A 27,746-nucleotide genomic window follows, 5' to 3' on the forward strand; every position below is an offset into this window, starting at 1 on the left:
CATACAGCTCAACTAACGCGATCATTATAAAGTTGTTTAAACAACAAAACACTGCCACTTGTATATATTTGACAATCGGAATATCAGATATTTCAGGCCATATCTAAAAAATTTGTGAATATTTTGAATAAAAAAGGAAAAATGACATAAAAGCAGATCATCATTCATTCAGCTCTGTTGGTGCTGGTGTGTCACGTGACAAGCAATGACGCGTCACCATGGAAACCATAAAGTGACAGCTTTGAAAAACAGAATGTTTTAAATTTACATGTGAAAGGGTTAAACATATTAGCGGATTATACTCTGTTCATTACTGTCCTATCTAAATAAACAGGACATTTGCATTTAACCCTTAAAGACCTAGAACATTTTTGGGGCGCCTGATGTGCCTCTACTTTTCTTTGTTTTTCTCCCCCATTCTAGCAGTTAGCATCAAGTGCTATATATCATTTTAAACAGGAGAACCTGAGGTTTCCATCTAGCTCATTTGATGTCCCAATTTTACATTTATTTATTCTGAGAATGGATTCAATTAATATCATTTCAAGAAAAATGGCAGCAAAAATGTGATGTTTTTACAATGAACTCGAACAGAACTTCATGAAGTTTGGATTTTTTTCCTTTAGAAAGTTAGACTTGGTTGTTTTACACTTCCAGATGAAATTTTGTCTACATGTAACAATCCCTCAGCAAGTTATAGCCATTTATTATAACATTATTCTAGGCGTTTCTAGGTTTTTGAGTGAAAACGTGTATTTTATTGACTGATAATCTGTCCTAAAAAGTTCAAGTAATAAAGTAAATAGAAAGATTGTTATATAATAACAACACTGAAACAAACATTTTTCTTCAGAGAAATATATTATAATTTGGGCATGAAAAACAAACACAAACAATACATCAAGTTGTGACAAGAAACCGTGAAATAAAATATACTGAGGCTACTTTTACATGTGTATACTGTAATATACTGACTGTGTGCTGTGATCTGAGAGAGAGCGCTTTGCACGCGTTTATTACTGTTTGGTTTCATGATGCATGCAAATTCACACCCACGTTCATTTTTCAGAGAAACGTGATTCGTGGTTCAAAAGACCAAACACTGTGTTTATTGGTTGAGTTGATGAAAGTTTCAACGAATCTGGGCACAGGGGGGTGGGACTAACAAAAAAAAGATTCTGTTTGGCTCAGGGGAACAACCCACGTGTGTTTCTTGGACAAATCAATGCTGCATATTTTGATGACGCATCCACGCTGACTATGGAGCCTCTGAATGATCAATCGCGAAACATATTATACCTTTGGAAAGCGGAGATTCTCCTCTTTACTGTGCAGTTTACAGCATACAGATTGGATTAGCGGTTAAAAAGTTATTAAACATTTTAGAACGATAGTTATTTTTAGCCGCGGGCGGATATGTCTTTAAGGGTTAAATTTGGGTTATGCAGTGTTTTTAAATTATATTTTAAACTGAGGTGCCTTGAAATTGTATGCACTTTTGAAAGGTGCCCTGACTGAAAAAAGTTTGAGAAAGGCTGAGCTAGATGATGTGACTTAGACACTTCACCTCTCCATGACACCCTGTAGGACCTACCAGAGAGGTAAGACCTGAACCACTGGAGAGCAGATCCTGAGATCCCCGTCCTCTTAAGTGTTGACAGGAGGATCTGGTGGTTAACTGTGTCAAAAGCAGCAGACAGATCCAGCAGAATGAGCACTGAGGATTTGGAAGCTGCTTTTGCCAGTCTCAGTGCCTCAGTTACCGAGAGTAAGGCAGTCTCGGTCGAATGGTCGCTTTTGAAGCCGGATTGGTTGTTGTCTAGGAGGTTGTCCCGTTCAAGAAACATAGAGAGTTGATTGAACACAACTCGCTCAAAGGTCTTTGCAATGAAAGGCAGAAGGGATACCGGTCGGTAGTTTTCTAAAAGCGCTGGATTCAGAGAGGGTTTCTTAAGCAGTGGGGTTACCCGAGCCTGCTTAAATGCTGTGGGAAAGGTTCCCGTGTGAAGAGAAGTGTTGACAATGTGAGTGAGTGCAGGAGTGATTGAAGAAGAAATAGCCTGAAGGAGGTGAGTGGGTATAGGATCAAGTGGACAGGTAGTAGGGTGATTGGAAAGGATGAGTTTAGAAATATCTGCCTCGGAGAGTGGAGAGAAGGATGGAAGCGTGTTCGTGTAAGTTGTTGAGATGTGCGTGTCAGTTTGTGATGAGGAGAACTGTTTGCTAATGAGAGCTGTTTTGTTTGTGAAAAATGATGCAAAGTCATCAGCTGTAAGAGTTGATGAAGGAGGGGGAGGAGGAGGACAAAGGAGAGAGGAGAATGTTTTAAAGAGTTGGTGAGAGTCAGAGCAATTGTTGATTTTGTTGTGGTAGTATGTTGTTTTAGCAGTGGAGACATTTGTAGAGAAAGAAGAGAGAAGAGACTGATAAAAGGCAAGGTCAGTATTGTTTTTAGATTTCTGCCATTTCCTCTCTGCCGCCCTGAGTCCAGAGCGATGTTCACGGAGAACATCAGACAGCCAGGGGGCAGATGGGGTGGGGCGGGCTGGTCTGGATGAAAGGGGGCAAAAACTGTCTAAGGAGGATGTTAGAGTGGAGCAAAGAGTGTCAGTAGCAATGTTAGTGTCCAGTGCTGAGAACTGAGCAGGTGGAGGGAGTGAAGATGAAACCATAGTGGATAGGCGAGAGGGAGAGAGTGAGCGTAGATTACGCCGAAAGGTAATCTGTGTAGGAGTACGTGTTGTATCAGGAGTCAGTATGAGGTTAAGAGTGATGAGAAAGTGGTCTGAGGTGTGTAATGGAGTAACTAAAGTGTTGTCCGTGGAGCAGTTGCGTGTGTAGACAAGGTCTAATTGGTTACCTGATCTGTGAGTAGCCGTAGTAGATACTAACTTAAGGTCAAATGAAGTCAGTAGAGTGCTGAAGTCTGCAGCTAGGTGTTTATCAAGATGGATGTTGAAGTCACCAAGCAGAATCATTGGAGTGCCATCCTCAGGGAAGCTAGAAAGTAACACATCCAACTCCTCCACAAAGTTACCGAGGTGACCTGGAGGACGATAGACCACTACCACATGGATTTTAACAGGGTGAGTAATAGTGAATGAGTGCGATTCAAATGAATTGGCCGGTAGAGACGGTAATGGATCAAATTTCCAATCATTTGAGATAAGCAAACCAGTACCCCCACCCCTCCCAATAGGCCGAGGAGTGTGTGAAAAAGTATAATTGGTTGAGAGGGCTGCAGGATTGGCAGTGTCCTCTGGTTTGATCCAGGTCTCAGTTAGGGCCATGAGGCTGAGCTGAGAATGAGTCCCAATAGATGAAATAAAGTCTTCTTTGTTTACAGCCGACTGGCAATTCCAGATACCAATTGGAATAGAGAGTAAAGTAGCAGAGGATGTTAGGATATAGCGCAAATTATTAGGATTACGGCGTCTCGTGCGTACAGAGCGTGATTTACGAGTGCTAGTAGTTATAGTTGAGATTTGAAAGCACATGGTGAATACAGATCAGAGAAAAGGCCAGATATAGGAATTAGAGAAGAACCGAACACAAATAATGAAAAGGAAGATGATACTCAAGTGCCTTGCCGGGGTCCTTGCTCGGGCGGAGTTGCGCTGGGAAGAGTTGAAGTCTTTACACTCGTTGGTCTTGCGCTGGGAAGAGTTGAAGTCTTTACACTCGTTGGTCTTGCGAGAGTAGTTGTCTATCAGTCAATTAATTGCTCCTCTCTAGCCATATATAATATGTATTAGCTGAATCTGATTGATAGCCATGGTTTATTAGAGTAATTTGTATTTATGAAAAAGTTTAAACAAAAAACATGCAAACTAAGTTTATTTTAACTAGACAAAAGATTGGTTGTCATAAAATCATTATTGGTGTCAATAAAACCTATATAATTGAACAGCTCGATTGTGGTCTCAGGCTTGAAAACGTGCATGTAAGTTAGCAGTGATACACAAGCTGCACGATTAAGTCGTTTATCAAAACGAAAAGCTGCAATTTCAACTTGTTAAAGCATCTAGATTTGTAGCCATGTTAATAACGTTTGTAAGAAACCAAACCATTTGTAAATCTGTCAAGATTTCAGTGAGATAAGAGTATTTATGTTCGTACAGATCACTCACCTTACATCAGGTTCTACAGAGCCCGACAGAAAAAACCTGCTCGTCGTGCCCCGAAGCAAGACCGAGGCAGTGATTGAGATCGCCCACGCACACCCCATGGCAGGCCACCTCGGGGCTCAGAACACCATCCAGCGGATCCGAGACCGCTTTCACTGGCCCAGCCTGGAGGCCGAGGTGAAGCGGTTTTGCCAAGCCTGCCCCACCTGCCAGCGGACATCGCCACGAGTTCCTCCCCCCAGCCCGCTGATTCCGCTGCCCATCATAGAGGTACCCTTCGATGGACCTGGTGGGACCGCTGCCGAAGTCCGCCCGGGGGTATGAACACATCCTCGTCATCGTGGACTATGCCACCCGCTACCCAGAGGCCATTCCCCTCCGGACAGCCACCACCAAGGCCATCGCCCAGGAGCTCTTCCTTCTCTGTCGGCATCCCCGCCCAGATTCTGACTGACCAGGGCACCCCGTTCATGTCCCGGATGATGGCAGATCTCTGCAGGCTCCTGAAGGTCCAACAGCTCCGCACAACGGTGTACCACCCCCAGACCGACGGCCTCGTCGAGCGGTTCAACCAAACGCTCAAGCAGATGCTGCGGCGGGTGGCCGCCGAAGACCCGCGGGACTGGGACAAGATGCTGCCCTACGTCCTCTTTGGCATCCGGGAAGTCCCCCAAGCGTCCACCGGCTTCACCCCGTTTGAGCTCCTCTTCGGCCGGCAACCCCGCGGACTGCTCGACGTGGCCAAGGAGGCCTGGGAGCAACAACCGGGGGTACACCGTTCTACGATCGAGCACGTACGGCAGATACGCGACAGGATCGACCGCGTGATGCCCATCGTCCGGGAGCACCTGGCCAAAGCCCAGCAGGCCCAACGGAGGCACTTCGACCGGGCCGCCCAACCCCGAGAGTTCCAGCGCGGGGACCATGTCTTGGTCCTGGTCCCGACAGCCGCCTGTAAGTTCTTGGCCACCTGGCAGGGTCCCTTCACAGTCGCCGAGAAGGTCGGGCCCGTCACCTACCGGGTCCGGCAGCCTGGGAAGAGGAGAGCCGACCAGCTGTACCCTATCAACCTCCTGAAGCGCTGGGTCGGGACCGGGCCCCAGCTCTCCGCGTTCACGGAGTCCCCACCCGTGATGGTAGACATGGACCCCCAACTGTCGGCGGCTCAAAAGTCGGAGTTGCAACACCTGGTCAGTCAGTTTTCTGCGGTGTTCTCCCCTCGCCCCGGGCAGACTCACGTCCTGGAGCATGACGTTCGGACGGCCCCAGGAGTCGTCGTTCAGCAGCGGCCCTACCGTGTTCCGGAGGCTCGGCGACACGCCATCGAGGCAGAGGTACAGGAGATGCTGAAGTTAGGGGTCATCGAACCATCACGCAGCCCGTGGTCCAGCCCGATTGTGATGGTCCCAAAGCCCGATGGCACCTTCCGCTTCTGCAACGACTTCCGCCGGCTCAACGAGGTCTCGGAGTTCGATGGCTATCCCATGCCCCGCGTAGATGAGCTGCTGGACCGCCTGGGGAGGGCGTGGTACATCTCCACCCTCGACCTCACAAAAGGGTATTGGCAGGTAACCCTCTCCAGTCAGGCCAAGCCAAAGACAGCCTTCTCCACGCCGAGCGGCCACTGGCAATACCGCGTCCTCCCTTTCGGCCTGCACGGAGCACCCGCCACCTTCCAGCGGCTCATGGACATCCTGCTCCGACCCCACCAAGCCTACGCGGCGGCCTACCTGGACGACGTGGTGATTCACTCCGAGACCTGGGAGGACCACCTGGACCGGCTGCGGGAGGTGCTGTCGGAGTTACGTCGGGCTGTGCTGACCGCCAACCCCCGGAAATGCCACCTCGGACTCGCAGAAGCCAAGTACCTCGGCTACCAGGTGGGACGGGGCCTGATCCGACCCCAGGAGAAGAAGGTCTCGGCGATTCTCTCCGCTCCCCGTCCCACCACGAAGACGCAGGTACGAGCCTTTTTGGGGTTGGCGGGTTACTATCGGTGCTTTATCCCTGACTTCTCCTCCTTAGCCTCTCCCCTGACAGACCTGACCAGGAAGGGGCAGCCAGAGAAGGTCCAGTGGAGCACCGAGGCGGAGGCAGCGTTCCACCGCATCAAGTCGGCCCTCACCTCGGCGCCGGTCCTACGAGCGCCCGACTTCAATAGCCCCTTCCTGCTGCAGACGGACGCCTCCGACACCGGGTTGGGAGCCGTCCTTTCCCAGGTCACCGACGGCGAGGAACACCCAGTGCTCTACATCAGCCGAAAGCTGACCCCAGCAGAACAGCGCTATGCAACCGTGGAACGGGAGGCGTTGGCCGTCAAGTGGGCAGTCCTGGAGCTCCGGGATTACCTCCTGGTCCACCACTTAACCCTGACCACTGACCACGCACCACTTCAATGGATGGCCCGGGCCAAGGAGACGAATGCCAGGGTGACGCGGTGGTTCCTGGCGCTCCAGGACTTCAACTTCACCGTCCAACATCGTGCCGGGACGGCCAACGCCAACGCCGATGGTCTTTCCCGGATATGGTCAGCTTTCGCAGGTCTGTCAGGCTCCACTCCCCCCCCCCAGTTTCCCCGCTTCTCCGCAGGACCAGGACGTCGCTTGGGGGGGGGGGGGGGTGACAAGTGTCCCGAGCGCTCATCAGCGTCGCCCTGGAAACAAGGCGGGAACACCTGCACCCGCTCATCACAGGCTGAGCCGTCACAGCTGCAGCTCATCAGCGGGCGGCTTTATAAGCCTGCCCGCCGCCCAAAGAGGGGAGAGATGTCTCCAGAAGACTCGGCTAACTGTGGTCTCCATTTCACCCCCAGAAAGCAGCGTGTGACGGCCAGCAATCACTCTGAGCACGGATCCAGATCACCGTGAGCACTGAGGACGAGAGAGAGAGAGAGACCACACCGGGCACGGAGCACCACACTTGACGCACTTTCACTTTCACTATTGTTAATAAATCCACCCTTCGGGGAAATTCACCTGCCCTCCTGTGTCGTGTACTTCTTCACCCCGTCACAATATGCTGCCACTTGGTAATATTATAAGAAAATGTGGAATTAGTTTTCACTGTTATGCTGATGATACTCAGTTATATATTTCAGCATGACCAAATTAAATCTCTAAATTATCCAAGCAAGTGTGTTAAAAATGTAAAATGTTGGATAACCTGTAATTTTCTCCTATTAAATTCAGTTAAGACTGAGGTATTACTTATTGGACCAAAAACCTGTACAATGAATCTCTTAGAATATAATTTGCATCTAGAAGGATGTACTGTTACTTCATCCACTTTAAAAGACCTAGGTGTTATATTAGACCGCAGCCTTATATTCATGGAAGCTTAGGTCATGAATATTTGCCTAAAAGTCATAGAAAAGGCATGGAAATGTATGTGTAGAAATGTGTATGAACCATGCCTGTAGAAACTGTGGCGAGAACTCGCCTGCTGATCTATCCAAATTGGGTAGAAATGACCATGCATGACAGCAGTTTAACTTTTATGTCAATAAAATAAATGTGTGGTCAGCGTAAAAGGCCTTGTGTGTTGATTTGTCAAAACAATCAAAATGCATAATTAACCTCATAGTCAGGCTGTGTGCAGACAGCGGAGAAAAATACAGAGATATGCAAGTGATATTTGCAAAAGGAAGTGCGGGTTCCCTAGGTGATGCCCGGGGATCCTCGTTGTCTGCCTAGAGTGGTGGCATGCATGTACAGTAACACCATGGGTTCTTCGCATGAATCCAGTGGGGTTATCCGCTATGGTTTCTTTCACAGTATGTCTCTGTTGCTGGGATTACCTACAAGTTTTAGGTTATAAGACTTGCCCAATTGGCCCAACAACAGTTTCTGATAAGTGGGTGAAGATTTCTGCGTGTTCAGTCTTTTAAGCATGGCTTAAAGTTTATATATTATAATATTATATATTATAGTTTAATATTTACTTTTATCTGACACCATTTTATCATTACCTCGAATTTAAATAGGAATGCCAATTTGTTATTGGTTGTTTGTTGATTATTCTATTCAACTCTACTTTTATTGTACTCGTTCATTCCGTTACTAATGTCACTCAGGGTCTCGTGCTGGCCGTTTAACGCAGATCCCACGGTCAAAAACTCACCAGTTTGATCAGAGGTTATGGCTACTTAAGAGGCCATCCATGCTTGCCAATATTGGAGTTCTGTTTAGCCCCTATATAACAATTTAGTTCAAGCTCAAACAACAATTGGGGCTTATGGAAATAATGCCACACCAATGCTTGCTATTATCTCTATAGTATTTTTAGCTAGCCCCCCTAGTGAATGCAAATGCATATCAACTTAACTAAAGTCCAGCATTTAGTCAGAAATCTATCAGGTGAGAACCTGATGTGCCCCATACTCCATCTAACCTGAGATCTAGTATGTACTTATGCCGCCTTCACATGCTATCAGAAATTTGGTAATTCCCACTTCTGAAGTCGGGATTTAGAGCTCACCCCATTAAAATTTTGAAATGGGAGGGCGTTCATGTGCATTTTTCACCTAGAAAACTCTTATTTACAATAATTCCGATAGCACGTGAAGGCAGCATAAACTAATGACTCAGCTTTGCAGTAATAATGGATGTAACATCTACAAAGAGAATTTGCATTAATCATTTTAGACATGGGTAGTTTACACCTTTTGAGGACAGAAGGTAATTTGCATTAGGGCATATCTCTAAACTCTTAAAACCTTAATTACTTTTTGGTTTACTTCTGTGGGGGTGGGACCATTTGTACCAGTCACACTCAGACCCCCAGAACAATAGAAGTTCTCCACAATTCACTGCAAACTCACATTAATGTCTGACCCATTAATCATCTGCTCACTATCAACTTACTATTTGCAAGTAACATTGAATATAGTTGTGTCTCTCAGGTGCAGAAGGTGTTGGATGCAGCTCAGGTGAACAAGGAGAGGAGTGTTCTAAGACTGCATAGACAAGTGTGGCTACAAGAGCATCACAGACTCAACATAGCCAGGTACCACTATAAATGTATTTTCAAATCTTTCTTTAAAAAAACTACCAGGGATTTTCTATTTTTTTTTGTGTGTGTGTGTAAATAAATAAAAACACATTAACAACACCTTGTTCCAAGAGGCTCACCTTCTGGATGTCTCCCTTATCTGACCATCCTTATGAGTTATAAGAATATTGAGCTGAAGAGTTAAATCCGGTGTGTTTTATCAGGTAGCATGGGAAATGTGCACTCTTGGGGGGCATTTACATGTTTACATGAAAACTTTACACAGTAACATCTATTCTGCCCCTACTTGGATGAGTGCTTAAGTGCTTGAGCCTGACTAGCTTGGCAGATAGCTTACAGGTTCCATCAAGAACGATGCTTCTGAATCATGATTGAGTTTGGTTTACTTAAAGGAGGCACTGTAAAACTGAACATACAAATAAAGAAAATAAAGAAAATTAAATATTGTATCCTCATAATGCAGTTGTTACATTCAGACTATAACATATTGAGAATATTCACTTCCATACAGATGGTCCTACAAACCAGCACTTCAGTATTATCTTATTGAAAACACAATTTATACACATCTTTCTTAAAATTGCATTTTACTCTATTAACCTGTGTCACAGGGTGTTTGGGCGTTGGTTTTCATGTTCTCTTTCATGTTCTGTCATGCACTTCCTGGTTTGTCATGTGATCCTACCATGTGCTCCCTTGTCTTGTGTTCTGTTGTGTCATTGGTTGATTGTTTGATCATTGTTCACAGGTGTCCCTTGTCCAGTCATTAGTCTGTGTATTTAAACCCTCATGTTTGCCTGTTTTTGTCGACTGTTGTAACCCATTGCTGGTGAGTTTAGTTAAGTCTTTTGTTTGGTTTGGCAAGTCAAGTCTTTGTTTCATTGTTTTATATTGTGTTAATAAACTGCATTTGGGTTAATCTAATTACGTTTTTGCCAAGGCCACGATCCATTGAGGACTTTGTTCAGGAGTTTTGTGGTCTCTAGCTGTCACTTGGTGGAGTTTAATGAGGCATGCCTTAAAGGGCATGTTCCTTAATGATCTTATTGACTCTTTTAAAGCGAGCAGAATTTCTGAGACGCCAGAAATTCATCCGACCATACGATTCCCGATCGGGAGAGGTTTGTTGCCTCTCGTTTCCCCCTGTACACTGCACAGACACCTCACAACAAACAATGCACGATAAACCTGAAAATCGGCGTGACCCAAAACATAGTCGCACAAGTCTGAAATCGGCTCAAAATCAGATAAAAATCACATGGCTTTAGTTATCTGATGCCGGAGAGCACAGTGCTGTGGACTCTGGTCCAGTATGCCCTGCTGTTGAGTGGATCCTCATTTACTTTGGGAACGGTGGATGAGGAGCTCCACTGTCCCGCAGTACCATTTACACCAGTGAGCCCATAGCACCAGCCCACGAGCCCATAGTTCCAGCCCAAGAGCCCGCTCCAGTCTTAGCCCACAATCATTTTTTTTTGTTACATTTTTTTGTTACATCTTTTTGCAATTTGAGTGCATGCAATTTACTCATTAGACCAGGGGTCCCCAATTTCGGTCCTGGAGGGCCACTGTTCTTCAGAGGCCGTTTCTCAAAACTAAGTACGCAAACTTGACTTGTGTCCTTGGTAGTTCAAACTTGCCAAGTTCAATTCGGGAGAGCGAACTCCAGAGGGAGGGAGCAATCGTCATTAATCTCTATTGTGAATCGTCATCAGTTGCTGGTCAAGTACTTTTCCAATTCAAAGTTCACATCTAACCAAGTACAGTTATAATCCCCGGATGTGTCCTTGATCCTCCCCTTTTATCGAGGATGTATCGAGAGGTGACTTGTGGACTTCAGACAGACCGGTATCCCAGAATGCATCTCGCACCGACCAGCAAGCGCAACAGCGGACGAGAAAACCCGCACAATTAAAAAATACTACAGTTAATATGTCACAAAATGTTGTTTTAAGACTTTTTCAGGCGAGAATGCAGTTGTTTAAAGCTCAAATATGATTTATTTATAAAGAGAGCGCCTATTTGGCAATTTGATCTGACGTTTTTCAGAGTTGAGCGGTCCAGCGGGTGATAAGCACTTGTTAACCCGCCGAGAGCAGCCTTTTCTCGGCTAGACCTTCTGACGTTTGCCACTGGCTCTGATGTCTTTGGTGGTTAAACATGAAATATAATTTGTCTTGTTTAGATCTAACGAGCGATCTTTGGTCTCATTTTCTATAATTTATTCCCTGACAGATCGTTTTGGCTGATGGCAGAGAGAATTTTTATGTTAGGCTATTAACTTAACCGTTGTAGATAGCACTAACTTTGTTTGATTGGATTGTTCGCTTTATTTCTTGTATAGCTTCTTATACCATATACCTTTTATTTATACTCTTATATCATTGACCACGCATAAACTGACATTTAACAAAAAGAGACTGGGCTGTGTTTTATGTCATATTTCATTTTATTAGAGTGAAATCATATGCACACTTGTCTGAACCACTTATTATTATTATTATTATTATTATTATTATTATTATTTAATGTAAACGAAAAGAGACAGGGTTTTTTATATTTTGTTTTGTTAGATACATGCAGTGAAGTAAACTCATTTGCACTACATTTGTGTGGCTATAATATATTTTTTAATGAAAATGAAAAGAGGCAGAGTGGTGTTTTATCATATATTTTGTTTTATTGTAGCCTAAAATATACATACAGCCAATAGGCCTACACTTTCAGTGACACTATGAAGAACGCTGCTGTTAGCAGATCAGCCTGACTTGACTTGTGTCCTGCCGTCCACGGGAGTTCATTCTCCAGTCGAACTTGGCAAGTCTGAATTAAGCTTGGAACATACTCTGCAAGAACAAAGAAATTTGTTCGTTTTCACGATGTGGCAAGAACAAGAACAAAGTTCGTTCTGGCAGTACATTCCATACTTCACGAGAAAAGCAGGTGCCGATCATCTGCGTTTCTCCGCATTAACCACGCCCACTTTAAATGTCTGACCAATCACACAATAGTTCTCGGACACCCGCAAGAAAAACGTTCTGCTCAGGCGATGTGTCAAGAACAAGCTGCGAGAACTCCCAAACCAGTGTTGCGAGAACAAAATGACATCAATTTTTTCTTGCAGCCCTGGGAGCGAGAACTTTTTTCTCTGTTCTTGTGGAGTATATTGCAGCCTTTACACGGACGCAAGTCAGAAGCTCGTGTACTTGGTATTGAGAAACGTATATTCTATGCTACAATAAAACGAAATATGTCAAAACACAAGCTGCCTCTTTTTTTCTTTTCATAAAAACAAACAAACAAAAAAAACATAATTTTAGGCGACAATAAAACGTGTCATAAACCGCCACTCTTCCATTTTTCCATTAAAAAGAAAAACCTTAAATATTTTAGGCTACATTAAAACGAAATATCACATAAACCGCCTCTTTTCTACATAAAAATGATTGTTTGATTATGATTATGCATGTATATTTATAACAAAACGAAATATAAAACACAACCCTGCATCTTTTCTCATGTTTCTGATATCTGATGTTTAACCACACCAGAGTTAGCGGCAGACGTCAGAAGGTCTAGCTGAGAAAAGGCTGCTCTCGACGGGTTAACGAGCGCTGAGCACCCGCGGATCGATCTCACAAAACGGCAGATAAAATTGTCAAATATGCACTCTCTTTATAAATAAACCACATATTTAATCATTAAACAAGTACATTCTCACCTGAAAATGTCTCAAAACTACATTTTTTGACACTTGAACAGTAGTATTTTTAAATTAAGCAGGGTTTCTCATCCGCTATTGATGCATTTGCTGGTCGGTGCGAGATGCATTCTGGGATGTCTCCTCTCGATGCAGCCTTGATAAAAGGTGCGGATCAAGGACACATCCAGGGATTTTAACCATAGCCTGCTTGGCTAGATGTGAACTTTGAATTGGAACAGCGACTAATGACGTTTCACAAGTCCATGAGAACACAAGTACAGACAAGTACGCATATTGAGAAACGGCCAGAGTTTAGCTCCAACCCCAATCAGACACACCTGAAACAGCTTATCAATGCATTTATAGGCATTGATTAGCTTTTTTAGTTGTGTTTGATTGGGGTTGGAGCTAAACTGTGCAGGACAGTGGCCCTCCAGGACCAAGATTGGGGACCCCTGCATTAGACCTCCCTAGCACACACACACGTTATGCCTTCTTTAACTTTATTTTGGTTAAGTGAAATATTAGGTTTTATACTCTGTCACAATAGAGGGAAACCGCATAGTCAGAATTCATACAAATTCTTCAATTAGACCTATTTACAGTTTTTCTCAGTTGCTTTGGTGCATTTCTCACATCACTATTTATATTTGCACAGCAGTTAGTTCAACCTCCACAACATTTAGTCATTTGTGCACATTATAGTAGCAGTTTTCATTCCTTCCAACAAATTGCAAATGCTTGTAGACATGAATCAATTGCTTTCATACAACTCTCTGCTGTTTTATAACATTATCATTTGCTTATGTCAAGTCAGTCAAAATTAACTATACTTGTAAATGCTGAAAAGTCATTCCATATAAAACAAATAGTCCTCATTTCATTGCTTGAGTCATTACCTACAAAAATGTTGAGCTATTAAACATAGTATATGTTTTAAAATCTTACTTATTACTTACAAAGGACTAAATGGTTTAGCTCCCCAGTACTTGAGCGAGCTCTTAACACATTATACTCCATCACATCTATTGCGGTCTCAACTCTGGCCAGTTGATAATACCTAGCATATCTAAATCAACTGCAGGCGGTCGATCCTTTTCCTATTTAGCACCTAAACTCTGGAACAGTCTTCCTAGCATTTTCGGGAAGCGGACATGACCAACGTATCCTGAAGTGTCTACTGAGACCGTGGCCAATTGCCTCAATAAACCCATCTCCGGTGCGAAGACTCCAATCTTTCAAATATTCATACTCTTGTGTAATCGATGTGCCATCCTCAATGAATGAACCCGTCTCTTGCGTGATACCCAGGAATTTTTAATATTCCGATCTAATAATAATAAAATTTTGATCTAATATGATTTCTGACCTGTAAGGTGGCCAGAATAATAATCATACACTGTTTGTTAATAGGCCAGAGGAGAACTGGCAACCCGACTGAGCCTGGTTTCCCCCAAGGTTTATTTTTCTCCATCATGCCCTGATGCAGTTTTGGTTCCTTGCCACTGTAGCCTTTGGCTTGGCTTGCTCAGATGGGGACAATACAATTATGATCTAAGTTATTTAACTAAGTTATTCACTGTAATGTAGTTACAGTGTTCAAAACTATTTCATACCATAGCCCGATTCACAACAGAAAGCTTGTAATAATTTGTTATAATTTGAGTGGTACTAGTAGCTTTCTACAAAAAAATTGCATCATTGCATCACATCTGAATAAACAACCCATTTAAAGATTATAATTCCACAAATCATTGCAATTGAAACAAAGAGGCAAAATGTATGGACTGCAGCTTTAATCTTTCACATGCAATTTGAACACTCCCCCCCCCCCCACACTTTTTTATACATACTTTCAACAGACAACAAGTGAGCTCTACCATTTTGAGCAGCGCTGAGTGGATTTCTCTTACTGCTACTATTGTAACTTGTAATATTACTTATTTCTGGAGCTTAAAAATCTCATAAACTGTAATCTCTGTTTATTGAATGTATCCAGGCACAGGACTGAAAAAGACTTTCAACATTTTCTTCATGGAGTTGGACTTGAAGAAGAAGCAGATATAGATATCCTTTCTCAGTTACAGGAATATGGTAAAGTTCCCTTTAGTTTCTGTTGAATTATTGAAACACATTAAATACTGTTAGCTACATATTAATATTGAAATCACAAAATAAATTGAATAAAATTATAAATTATCATATTTATTGCCACAACACTTTGGGTTCACATTAGCTAAATATTACTTAAAATAGCCAAACTGGTTTCCAAAACCCCTCTATAACCCCTTTATCAAACTTGACCAGCCTGAACAGTCCTTAGACCAGCAGACATTTTCTTTTCCTTATTCAGGATGTTTTATATGATTTAGCATGCAACTTGCATTACTTGAAGTGTGTGCTTTGTATGTGTTTAGACTTGGAGCTGGAAAAGGAACGTGCAAAGTTTCGATTAATCACAGTAGAACCTGTTTATCACCTAAGAGATGATCTGCAGTACAGACTAACATCACACTGCTCTACAGCCAATCACATCAGTGAGCTAGAGGAAGTCTTACAACAGGTACCCAATCACAATTAGCAATACACTTTTTTTATTAAAGCATACACATCCATTTTACACAACTGTGTGTGTGTGTGTGTGTGTGTGTGTGTGTGTGTGTGTGTGTGTGTGTGTGTGTGTGTGTGTGTGTGTGTGTGTGTGTGTGTGTGTGTGTGTGTGTGTGTGTGTGTGTGTGTGTGTGTGTGTGTTTGTGTGTGTGTGTGTGTGTGTGTGTTTGTGTGTGTGTGCGTGTGTGTGTGTGTGTGTGCGTGCGTGTGCGCATGTGCACTGCACCAAATGTCCTCATAATGTTATGTGTATTAAGGTTTCTGGCCACTTCCCCTAGATTATCCAGCTTTTCCCAAGTTCACATTGCTAAATACACATATTAAATATTATTTTAAAAATGCATAGATGCAAACTTCTCACCTTTAGATGAGAATTCACCTTTTAATTGTGTCCTTGACACATATCTTGACAGATCATCAATCAAAATCCCTCCGCAATCTTATTCAATAAATTTTTTGAATGCTTTTATTAACATTTCTAATTTGGTAGACATATGGAGACTTATGTACCCAACTGAAAGAGATTATACATTTCACTCACATGTACATAATGTATACAACCGTATTGATTTTCTTCTAGTGGACAGCAATCTTATTTCCAACATCCTAAACTCTAAAATTCATGATATACTGATTTCAGATCATACCCCAGTCTCATTTGAATTGTTTTTGATCAAACATCTTTAAATCGTCCTCTATGGAGGATGGACCCTCATTTAATTGAAGACCCTAAGTTCAATGATTTCATGAGTTCGCAACTGGATTTTTTTTTCCGGGAGCAACGATAAGCCGAGACATCATCAGTACTGCTCTGGGAAACGTTAAAAGCATTTATAAGAGGTTGTGTTTTATCATGTCAAGGGTATTGAAATAAACTATACAAAACAAAACTGACTTGGAGAAACAAATTCATCAACTAGACATTGAAAATGCACTATACCCTGCATTAGACAGCTATAAGAACATTTTACAGTTTAGGTACAAATACAATAATATAGTCTCTAATAAAATTAATAGAACTTTTTATTTAATTAAACAGAAATACTTTGAATTAGGAGAGAAGCCCCATAAATTTAGCACTTTGAGATTTTGTTTAATATAAAGTGCATTATAAATAAAATGTATTATTATTATTATTATTATTATTATTATTATTATTATTATTATTATTATTATTATTATTATTATTATAAATGATTAGCCAGACAACTGCGCAAAATAGATAGTGAAAGGACAATTCACAAAATTAAAACCAAAGATGGGAAGCACTGTATTGCAACTAAAGAAATAAACAAGTGTTTTAAGGAATTTTATTTAAAGTTATACTCTTCAGATACTCTTCGCTCCCACAAGTAATGGATAATGGTAATGGCACAAGTACATTTTTACATAAATGTAATCTTCCCGCACTATCATCAGAAGATCGGACACATCTTAATAAAGACATTACTTTAGATGAATTAAAGAACACAATAAATGCTTTGAAGAGTGGGAAAACGTCTCGGGTTATGCATATAACCCATGTTCCCTGAGAGGGAGCGAAACACTGCGTCATCGTAGATGACACTTCGGGGAACGCCCTTGGCGTGACGCTACTGAAGCTCATTTGAAAAAGGCCAATCCTGATTGGTGTTGCGTCATGACGTAGCGAGTGACGGCATACCCGGAGGTATAAAGGGACGCCGGCACAAGCAGATATAGCTTTCTGCGATGAAGTGAGCACTCTGACATAGGCGGGGCTACGAGACACAGTGCCCCGTTCCCTCTCAGGGAACATGGGTTATATGCATAACCCAAGACGTTCCCTTTATCGAGGGAACTCGCACTGCGTCATCGTAGATGACACTTCAGGGAACGAATACCCACTAGTCCTCGCCCATCGTAAGCCCCCTGGTGTGAACCAATTCAGGGCACACTCAGGAGGCGAGCACCTTGGCGCCTGGCATCGCCGGGAGGTGCAGACTGTAATGTCTAATGAAGGTATGCGGAGTGGCCCACCCGGCCGCTTCGCAGACTTCCTGCAAAGAGGCTCCTGAAAGGAGGGCTACCGAAGAGGCCATGCCTCTGGTAGAGTGAGCCTTAAGGGATATCGGTGAAGGCAAGTTGCTCACCTGATAGGCCGTGGCTATTGCCTCGACGATCCAGTTACTGATAGTCTGTTTCGCCGCAGGCAGCCCTTTCTTGGGTGGACCAAAGCATACCAACAACTGGTCTGACTTCCTCCACTGGTCAGACCTCTCCAAATAGATCCTCAATGCCCAGACCGGGCAGAGGAGGTGAAGCCTGCCCTCATCTGCCGTCACATGAGGTGGGGGATGGAAAGCCTGGAGAACCACCAACCGTACCATGTTAGATGGCACTTTGGGTACGTACCCCGGGGTCAGACGCAAGATGGCCTTAACTCTGCCTGGGGCAAACTCCAAGCAATTTGGCGTGACTGCCAATGCCTGGAGGTCCCCCACTCTCCTCAGAGAAGTGATGGCAAGGAGAAAGGCCACCTTAAGCATGAGGTTCTTGGCCTCGGCCAGTTCCAGCGGCTCAAAGGGGGCCTCAGCCAACCCTTCAAGTACTACTGCCAGATCCCAAGTTGGGATCCTGGAATGAGCCACAGGCCTCATCCTCCGCGCTCCTCGGAGGAACCGTACAACCAAATGGTGCCTCCTCAGAGGTCCCTCACCTAATGGTGCGTGGAAAGCCCCTATCGCTGCCACATACACCTGTGTGGACGGGGTAAGGCCGGAAGAGAACCGATCTTGGAGAAACTTCAGCACTGAAGCCACTGCGAAGTTAACTGGGTTTACCTCATGGTCTCTACACCAAGTGGAAAACACACTCCACTTTAGGTTGTACAGCCTCCTGGTGGAAGGAGCCCTAGAGCTGAGTAGGGTCTCAATGACGCCTGCTGACAGACCCTCCTCTATGAGCTGTGCCCCCTCAGGGGCCAGACCCATAGGTCCCATAACTCCGGCTGGGGGTGTCCCCTGCCTGAGTCAGCAGATCCCTCCTCAGAGTAATCCGCCATGGAAGGTCGTCTAGCAGGTCTATGATGTCGGAGAACCATACTCTGGATGGCCACCGGGGTGCTACCAAGAGCAGGCGGATGCCTTCCCGGCTGACCTGCTCCAGAACTCCCGGGAGCAGAGCGATCGTGGGAAATGCGTACAGACGCAGCCTCAGCCACGTCTGTGACATGGCATCCAGGCCCAACGGGGCCGGATGCCTGAGGGAAAACCACAGGGGGCAGTGGGACGTCTCTCGAGACGCAAACAGATCCACTTCCAAATGGCCAAACCTCTTGCCTTTGGCCTCCACCACCTCTGGATGGAGACACCAATCCCCGGGCCTCAGCCCCTGCCTTGACAGGATGTCTGCTCCCTGATTTTGGCCCCCAGGGATGTAAACTCCCCTGAGTGACGACAGTTTCCCTTGGGACCACAGGAGGACCTGGTGTGCCAGTCTGTACAGAGGGCGCAATCTCAGACCCCCCTGGCGATTTAGATACGATACCACGGCAGTGTTGTCGGATCGTATCAGGACATGGTGGGACGTCCGGAAGTCCCGAAGATTTCTTCCGGAGGTCCCTGATCATACGGAAGCGATTTCCCTTTGGGGAAAAACCCTTGGTCTTCAGCCACCACTGTAGGGGTCTCATGTGGAGCAGGCCGAGCGGAATTCCGCTGGACGCTGCTGCCATGAGACCCAGCAGTCTCTGGAACTGCTTTAAAGTGATGCTGTGGCCTAGCTTCACCCTGGAGACTTCCGCCAGTATAGTCTCGATACACACGGGAGACATTCGTGCCCGCATCGTCACCGAGTCCCATAGTCCTCTGGGAGGGCGTCAGCACACTTTTCTTTGCGTTTGAGTCCCAGGTTGGTCTGGGGTACTAACTGGATATCCCCTCTGACCCCCTGAAGCGGATAACCGGCAGAGAATAGTCGAGGTAGATTTTCTGTGTGCGAATGCATTCACTGCTTTGCCGCAGGTCTTATTAGAGGTGGCTGAAGTAGCGCACGAACGCGGGGGAACGATGTGGCCCGGAGCCCTTTTTAACTGCGGGAGCAAAGCATCGATTCCCCGAGAGCTCCGGGGGGAAAACGACCTCGGTCGTTCCACCCTGTGGGGGACAGCTCTCAGCGACCCAGCCGCAACTAGAACCGCTTGGAAGCCTTCTTTGCCTGAATAACCTCCCTCAGGTCGGCCTTCGGCCTAGAAGACTTCCCGCGAGAATGTCGCTTTTTTTGCCATGCTCCCTCAGGAGGGGCGCGAGAAGCTGCGTTTGCACCTCTCGGTGCGAGGAGCCTAGTGCTGGCTGAGACTGCCCACTTGAGGCAGCCTTGCTGGAGGAGCCCCAGTGGCGAGGGAGAAACTGGCTGAGAGCAGCCGCCTGTTTCTTCACCTCCTGAAACCTCTTGACGACGGTGCTCACAACGCCGCCGAAGAGGCCAGAAGACAAAACTGGGGAATCAAGGAGAAAGTGTCTGTCTCTCTCCCTGATCCCCAACAGGTTGAGCCAGAGATGCCTCTCCGCACACACCATACCGGCCATGGAGCGGCCGATAGCACGGTCTCCTTTGTGATGCGGAGAGACAAGTCTGTTGCCTTCCTGAGCTAAGGAATGTCCTCCGGAGAGGGTCCCTCGCCTTCGTTGAGCTCCTTCAGCAACTCCACTTGGTAGGCCTGCAGAACTGCAAGAGTGTGCAGGCACCCACCAGCGTGACCAGCCGCACAATATGCCCTATCCACCAGCCTTGTTGTCTCTCGGCATGGTTTCGAGGGCAATGCCGGGGCCTTTAGTGAAGCAGCGGTGAGAGGTGGCCCGCAAGCGCCTCTTCAACCCGTGGCAACGCTACATAGCCCTTTTCAGCTGTCCCCAGCACATTAGCAAAGTCTAGTACTGGGGGCGTAGCCAAACACGCTGAAAAGGGCTTTTCCCACGCTCTGCACAACTCGACGACGCAGTGTCTCGTTCCCTCTCAGGGAACAAGGGTTACAAAAGTAACCCGAGACGTTTTCTGTGGTGGGTAGGTTTAGGGGTAGGGGATATTCTATACAGTTTGTACAGTATTAATATCATATCTATAGAAAATCCCCCCAAAACTTGGAAATCCATCATATGTGTGTGTATATGAGACAGAATAGTGTCTGCATGTAGACGCCTGGCTGCTCTAAGTAGCTACTGTATATATGTTTTTATATATTTATACAATATATAATATAAATTATTTGCTAACTTCGATTAACCCCATCTTGATGTGTTTAGGTTCTGTCTGTCAGACAGCAACAAAAGGAGGTGATGTACAGACTGCAATGTGAATGTGAATCTCTACAGCAGGACATCTGTGTTAATGAACTCCAGGTCACTTTAGATTCCACTTATACTATAGGCCTATACACTTTAAACTGAACATACACACACACACACACACACACACACACACACACACACACACACACACACACACACACACACACACACACACACACACACACACACACACACACACACACACACAGAGGAGATCAAAATTAGAGAACAACATAAAATTACCTTAATTTTAAGGTCACTGCTTAGTCTTTTTTGAAATTATCCTAACAGGAGCAGAAGAGCAGTTTTTTTAAGCATATTTCACAAGATAAATATATTATGAAGTACAGTATATACAACTTAAATAAGACAATTGAAAACACTGGTCCAAATTTGAGAACACTTTTGGATACCTTCAAGCTTTGGGTGTTAATATGGCACTTGGTGGTAATTTCCGTATTTAATTACCCTATTTAACTTGAAGCAAATTTTCCAATTTTCACTGACTTTGCAAGATGGCAAACCACTCTAAAGTTACTGAAACCCTACGACACCAGGTTGTCCAGATGAAGGCCAAAGGGATGACCCTTTCAGTTATTGCAAAAGAAGTTGGTCATTCCAAATCTGTAATTTCTAGAATATTGAATCTTTACAAAGACACTAATTCATTCAAGTACCCAAAAAGGTACGCAAGACCAATGCATGAGAGGACAGGACAATGCAGAGACTTTCAATGTGGAATCGGTTCAACACTGCAGCTGGAATTACTCGCCAGTTCAGAGCTGAACATAGTAAGGATCTGTTTTGCCATACAGTGTCTTGTCATTTAATTTTTTGACACTGTTTGACACTGTCAATCATTGCTGATGTGAATGTGAATGAATGATGACAGAGGGGTGAATGAAAGTGAAAGTGCGGCGTGTAGAGTGCTCAGTGCTCAGCGTGTTTCCTTCTCTCTCTCTTCCTCTCCTTCCTTGTGCTCGCGGTGATGTGGGTCCATGCTCCTTCTTCGTGAGTGAGGGCTGGCCGTCACATGCTGCTTTCTGAGGGGGAAAACGGAGACAACAGTTAGCTGAGTCTTCTGGAGACATCTCTTACCTCTCTGGTTGGCTGGCGGGCTTATGAGGCCGCCCGCTGATGATCTGCAGGTGTGACGACTCAGCCCGTGATGAGCAGGGGCAGGTGTGACTGCCTTGTTTCCAGGGCGACGCTGATGAGCTCGGGACACTTGTCGTGGACGTCCATGCGCCGCTGGAAGGTGGCGGGTGCCACCTGAAAGGTGGCCGTGCAGGCCAAAAGGAAGGACGCGGTACTGCCAGTGGCCACTCGGAGTGGAGAAGGCCGTCTTCGGCTTGGCCTGGTTGGAGAGGGGTACCTGCCAATACCCTTTTGTGAGGTTGAGGGTGGAAATATACCGCACCCTCCCCAGATGGTCCAGCAGCTCATCTACGCGGGGCATGGGGTATCCGTCGAACTCCGAGACTTCGTTTAGCCGGCAGAATTCGTTGCAGAAGAGGAAGGTGCCATCGGGCTTTGGGACCATCACAATCGGGCTGGACCACGGGCTGGTCCGCGCGGTTGCCTGCCGAAGAGTAGTTCAAACGGGGTGAAGCCCGTGGAGGCTTGGGGGACTTCCCGGATGCCAAAGAGGACGTAGGGCAGCATCTTATCCCAGTCCTGCGGGTCTTCGGCTGCCACCCGGCGCAGCATCTGCTTGAGCGTTTGGTTGAACCGCTCGACGAGGCCGTCGGTCTGGGGGTGGTACACCGTCGTGCGGAGCTGTTGTACCTTGAGGAGCCTGCAGAGATCGGCCATCATCCGGGACATGAACGGGGTGCCCTGGTCAGTCAGAATCTTGGCGGGGATGCCGACCCGGCTACACAGGAGGAAGAGTTCCTGCGCGATGGCCTTGGTGGTGGCTTTCCGGAGCGGGATGGTCTCTGGGTAGCGAGTGGCATAGTCCACGATGACTAGGATTTGCTCATATCCCCGGGCGGACTTCGGCAGCGGCCCCACCAGGTCCATTCCGATCTCCTCGAAGGGCACCTCGATGATGGGCAGTGGAATCAGTGGGCTGGGGGGAGGAACTCGTGGCGACGTCCGCTGGCAGGTGGGGCAGGCTTGGCAGAAGGGCTTCACCTCGGCCTCCAGGCCGGGCCAATGGAAGCGGTCTCGGATCCTCTGGATGGTGTTCTGGGCTCCGAGGTGGCCTGCCATGGGGTGTGCGCGTGCGATTTCCATCACGGCCTTCGTCTTGCTTCGTGGCATGATGAGAAGATTTTTTTCCTCCTTCCTTCGCTGAGCGACACAGTAGAGCAGGCCTTGCTCAATTTTGAAGTGAGGACTAGGGTGCGGCGCGGGCTGTAGGTCTTTCCCCTCCTTGACCCTTACTTGAGCTCAGCAATGTTTCAGACGGTCGTCCTCATGCTGCTCGCGGGCGAACGCCCCGGCCCCCGACACCTGCTGGAAGAGATCATAGAAAAGGTTAGCAGCCTGGGGGGTGGACTAATCATCTCTGGGGCTGTCGGAGGCCAGCAGCACAGGATGCCGTCTGGATCTCCTGCGCGGTCCGGCGCTTTGGGCGGTCCCCGGGCCGGCTGGCAGGCTGGGTAGCAGCGTCGAGGAGACGGTCGAACCCCGGCCAATCCCTTCCTAGCAGTACTGGAACTGGCAGATCCTTGACAATCCCCACCTAGATGGGCCAGGTGCCTGGGGCGGCCGCGATGGAGACGCGGTGCGCTGGAACTTCTTGGGTATCGCCGTGCACACATACGATGGGGACGGAGGTCTTTGATTCCACTCGCGGCAGCAGGATGGCCGCCTGTACTAGGCTGATGGCACTGCCAGAGTCCAGGAGAGCCAGGAAGGGACGGCCGTTAATTTTCACCTCCGCCCGTGGCGCGTTCTTGGTGTTCACGGCGCAGCCGGCCAGCCATGCTCATCCAGGGGATCGCGGGACATCCGTGGGCATGGGCTTGTCCGGAGGCCCGGGAACAGTCGGCCTGCCTACTGGTCGCGAGGTACCCTCCGGTGTGCGTCGCTCCTGGACCACCCTTTGGGGAAAAGGCGGCGCAGGCTCCCCGACCTCCCTCCCGGTGGACCTCCCGCAGAAGGCGGTCAACGACGATGTGCTCCGCTACCTGGATGGCGGTGGGACCCTCGGCCAGCAACCAGTGTTGAGCGAGTCGGGAGAGATCCGCGGCTTGGACTTGGGGTGGGCGCCGTGGGTCGTATGCCCAGTCATGGAAGAGTTGCACCGCGCTGATCGGCGAGAGCCCGACGCGGCCCAGGATCTCTTTCTTCAACTCCGAATATGAAGTGCTTTGCACAGGGGAAAGCGCAAAGTACGCTCGCTGGGCTTCCTCTGTCAGCAGCGGGGCGACAATGCGGGCCCACTCATCCTCCGGCCACGCCTCGCGGGTGGCGATGGTTTCGAACATCTCAAGATACATGGCCACGTCATCGTTGTCCGTCATCCGCGGTAACAGTTGGGTTGCTTGGACGCGAGGATCAGGCAGCGTAGCGAGTTGGGCAGCGGCCGCGTGGAGTGTGAGCAGCTCCCGCTCTGCGGTATCTTGCCGAGAGGCCATATGCTCCATGATTTGCTGCTGGCGGATGCTCACCTCGGTGAGGTGCTTCAAGAGTTCCTCCATCGCTGCAGGGAGGAGCGCCACCTGGGGAAACAGAAAAAAACCCAATGAGTTTCTGTCAACTGTGTGCCGGGGAAAATAAATCCAGGGAAAAAAGTATTTGGGAAAAAAAAAACACTCCACATGAAAACCTGATGTCGGTTCTTCTTCACGCTCTTGCCCGCATTCTCCACCAGTGTGACGGGGTGAAGAAGCACACGTCACAGGATGGCAGGTGAAATCCCTGAAGGATGGATTTCCTTCTCTCTCTATTCCTCTCCTTCCTTGTGCTCATGGTGAAATGGGTCCGTGCTCCTTCTTTGTGAGTGAGGGCTGGCCGCCACACGCTGCTTTCTGAGGGGGAAAACGGAGACAACAGTTAGCCGAGTCTTCTGGAGACATCTCTCACCTCTCTGGTCGGCTGGCGGGGCTTATGAGGCCGCCCGATGATGATCTGCAGGTGTGACGGCTCAGCCCGTGATGAGCGGGAAAAGGTGTGACTGCCTTGTTTCCAGGGTGACGCTGATGAGCTCTCGGGACACTTATCACAAAATATATATTTATATATATATATATATATATATATATATATATATATATATATATATATATATATATATATAAATATATATAAATATACATATACATATATATTTATACATATATATTCATATATACATATATATATACATATATATTTATATATATTTATATGTATATATATGTATATATTTATGTATATATTTATATATATATATATATATATATATATATATATATATATATATATATACATATATTATATATTTTGTTAAATTAAAGTTTTATTTTTTTAAGTGACGAGCAAGCGACCAGCAGCCGGCAGTGAGTTAGTCGCATATTTAATCAATTTAGCCTCTCAAATCAACTCTTGACTTGTCTTGCCTATAATAAAATCCATAGATATAAAACACTTCAAGCATCACAATGTTAGTTTAACTATTACCAACAAAGTAAAAGGCATTTTTGACGAGCTGAGGCTGATTCTGCTCGCAATAGCACTCACAAACGAAACAAGCTAAAAAAAATAAAATAAAAAAAAGGACATGCAGGTTGTCTTATACCCTAACCTCCGCAAAATTAATATAAATCCGATATTCAATTCCTGTGGTATATGCTCATTTAATGAAGTTCACATCAATAAAAGCAAAAGATTCAAGATGCATTTTATTCAGTAGCTCATTTCAAATTAAACGAAATTTGAATATGAGAAAGAGCAACCTAAGCACTTTCAAGATAATTTAGTCTCATTAATTTTTAGGTCCCTTTCAGTCGGTCACGTTCGACGTACGTCAGAACTAGACCAACGAAATGGGATCACTTCTGGAGACCCTATCAGCTTCAATATTTAGAAAACGGGCCAATGGACATTGGCGTGCGTGTTTTGCATAGCGCACCCCGCCCCGCTGCGCGGGTATAAAGCGGAGGCGCTCACCACGCACCATTGTCATTCACTTCGGAGCCGAACGGCATTGATGAAGCATCTGACTGCCTGCTATCAAGCAAGAGAGAGAGAGAAAGCGTGTGCCGGGGGAAATCGCTCTTGTGTTGGCCAGACGGCACAAGACAGCGTGATCGCGATCTCACCGCTGCTGAGAGAGCTGCTGAGAGAGCTGCTGTTTTCACAGCAAACTGAGCAAAGTTGCACACACACACACACGCACACCACACACACACAGTTGGTTCGGTGGGCGTGTTCCCTTTTCTGGTGAGAGCAGAAAACAGGCTGCACACAATCCTGTCATTTCTGCCGCGGTCGATCCCTGGGTGCTTCAACACCTAAAAGAGCAATTTTTCCTCACAAAAAGAGCTACATGGGTGACGTGCCGTCCTTTTCAGGATGTCTTTCCATCTGTGCGTTTCTGGATGCGGTCGTTCCCTGTCGCCCGCTGATGGTGCGCTGTATCTCGTGTCTGGGCTTACAACACACTGAGGCAGCGTTTGTGGATAGTTCATGTTCTCACTGCGGGAACATGACTATCGCGGCGCTGCGGTCGAGACTTGCCTTCCTCCGGGGAGGGGGAGTCCCCCTACCCATAGCTCAATCTAGGTCTATTCCTGCCCAGCAGAATAGACCTACTTTGATGAATGGCAGGGGTGACCTGAGGATTACGGTTAGGACAAACCCGTCGAGTGAGCCTCTGCGGGACTCTAATCCCTCACGAGCGCCGCAACCGGTTTTCGGGAGACCCCGTCGGCCCCCCACATGCTCGGCCGACGGTGTCTTTTGGGGCACCCGCGGACGAACAGACGTTGATCGCTGCATCGGAGGGGGAGTTTCAGTCCTCTGGGGATGAAGATTTGACTGTACTGCCTCCCTCTGGGAGAGTGGCAACGGTCGAGTTGGACCCGGAGTTGATGGCTATGCTTTTCCGGGCCGCCGAAAAGGTCGGGCTTGAGTGGAACCCTCCACCACGTCCCGAGCCTTCTAGGTTGAACGATTGGTTTCTCTGGTACCTTTCTCCCCGGGGGTGCATGAGGAGCTGACTAGGTCGTGGAAAGCAACGTTTAGTGCCCGTGGGCGACCTAGTGGCTCCTCCCCCCTCACTACCCTTGACGCCGGGCAGGCCAGAGGGTATGAGGGTCTCCCGCCGGTGGAGCGGAACCTGTTCGTCGACTGGTGCTCTTCTTGTCGAGAAGACCCCCGAAGATGTTCGGTCAGGGCCGTGGTTTCCTTCCTACAAGATGGGTTGGAGAGAAGGTTGTCTCCCTCCACCCTCAAGGTGTATGTGGCCGCTATCGCTGCACATCACGAACTAGTAGAAGGTAAGTCTTTGGGGAAGCACGACCTGATCGTCAGGTTCCTGAGGGGCGCGAGGAGATTAAATCCGCCTCGCCCCCCCTCTATACCCTCTTGGGACCTTTCTCTGTTGCTTAGTGCACTTCAGAGACCTCCCTTTGAGCCTTTGCAGTCAGTGGAGTTAAAAATTCTGTCTCTGAAGACAGTACTCCTGGTTGCATTGGCCTCTATCAAGAGGGTAGGGGACCTGCAGGCATTTTCCGTCGATAAATCGTGCCTGGAATTCGGGCTGGACTACTCTCACGTTGTCCTGAGACCCCGGCCCGGATATGTGCCCAAGGTTCCCACCAGGTGGTGAGCCTGCAAGCGCTACCTTCGGAGGAGGCAGTCCCAGCCCTGGCTTTTCTCTGTCCTGTCCGAGCTCTTCGGACATATGTGGACAGAACGCAAAGCTTTAGGACCTCAGAGCAGCTCTTCATCTGGTACGGAGGACAGCAGAAGGGAAAGGCTGTCTCCAAGCAGAGGATGGCCCACTGGTTAGTGGATGCCATCGTCTTGGCGTATGAGTCCCAAAACGTGCCC

At 46.8% G+C, this 27,746-nt stretch overlaps 1 protein-coding gene across 1 annotated transcript in view; it reads left to right on the forward strand.

Annotated features, from left to right (window-relative positions):
• Positions 1-27,746, forward strand: part of LOC137075091 (coiled-coil domain-containing protein 148-like) — a 120,280-nt gene that overhangs the window by 29,406 nt on the left and 63,128 nt on the right. Inside the window, exons 4-7 of the mRNA XM_067443291.1 lie at positions 9,028-9,131; positions 14,840-14,934; positions 15,258-15,403; positions 20,712-20,807. Of these exons, the coding sequence (XP_067299392.1) occupies positions 9,028-9,131; positions 14,840-14,934; positions 15,258-15,403; positions 20,712-20,807 (441 nt within the window). The remainder of the gene's footprint in view (positions 1-9,027; positions 9,132-14,839; positions 14,935-15,257; positions 15,404-20,711; positions 20,808-27,746) is intronic.

The sequence above is a fragment of the Pseudorasbora parva genome, chromosome 5 (genome assembly GCF_024679245.1).
Source record: "Pseudorasbora parva isolate DD20220531a chromosome 5, ASM2467924v1, whole genome shotgun sequence".
In the NCBI taxonomy this organism is placed as follows: domain Eukaryota; kingdom Metazoa; phylum Chordata; class Actinopteri; order Cypriniformes; family Gobionidae; genus Pseudorasbora; species Pseudorasbora parva.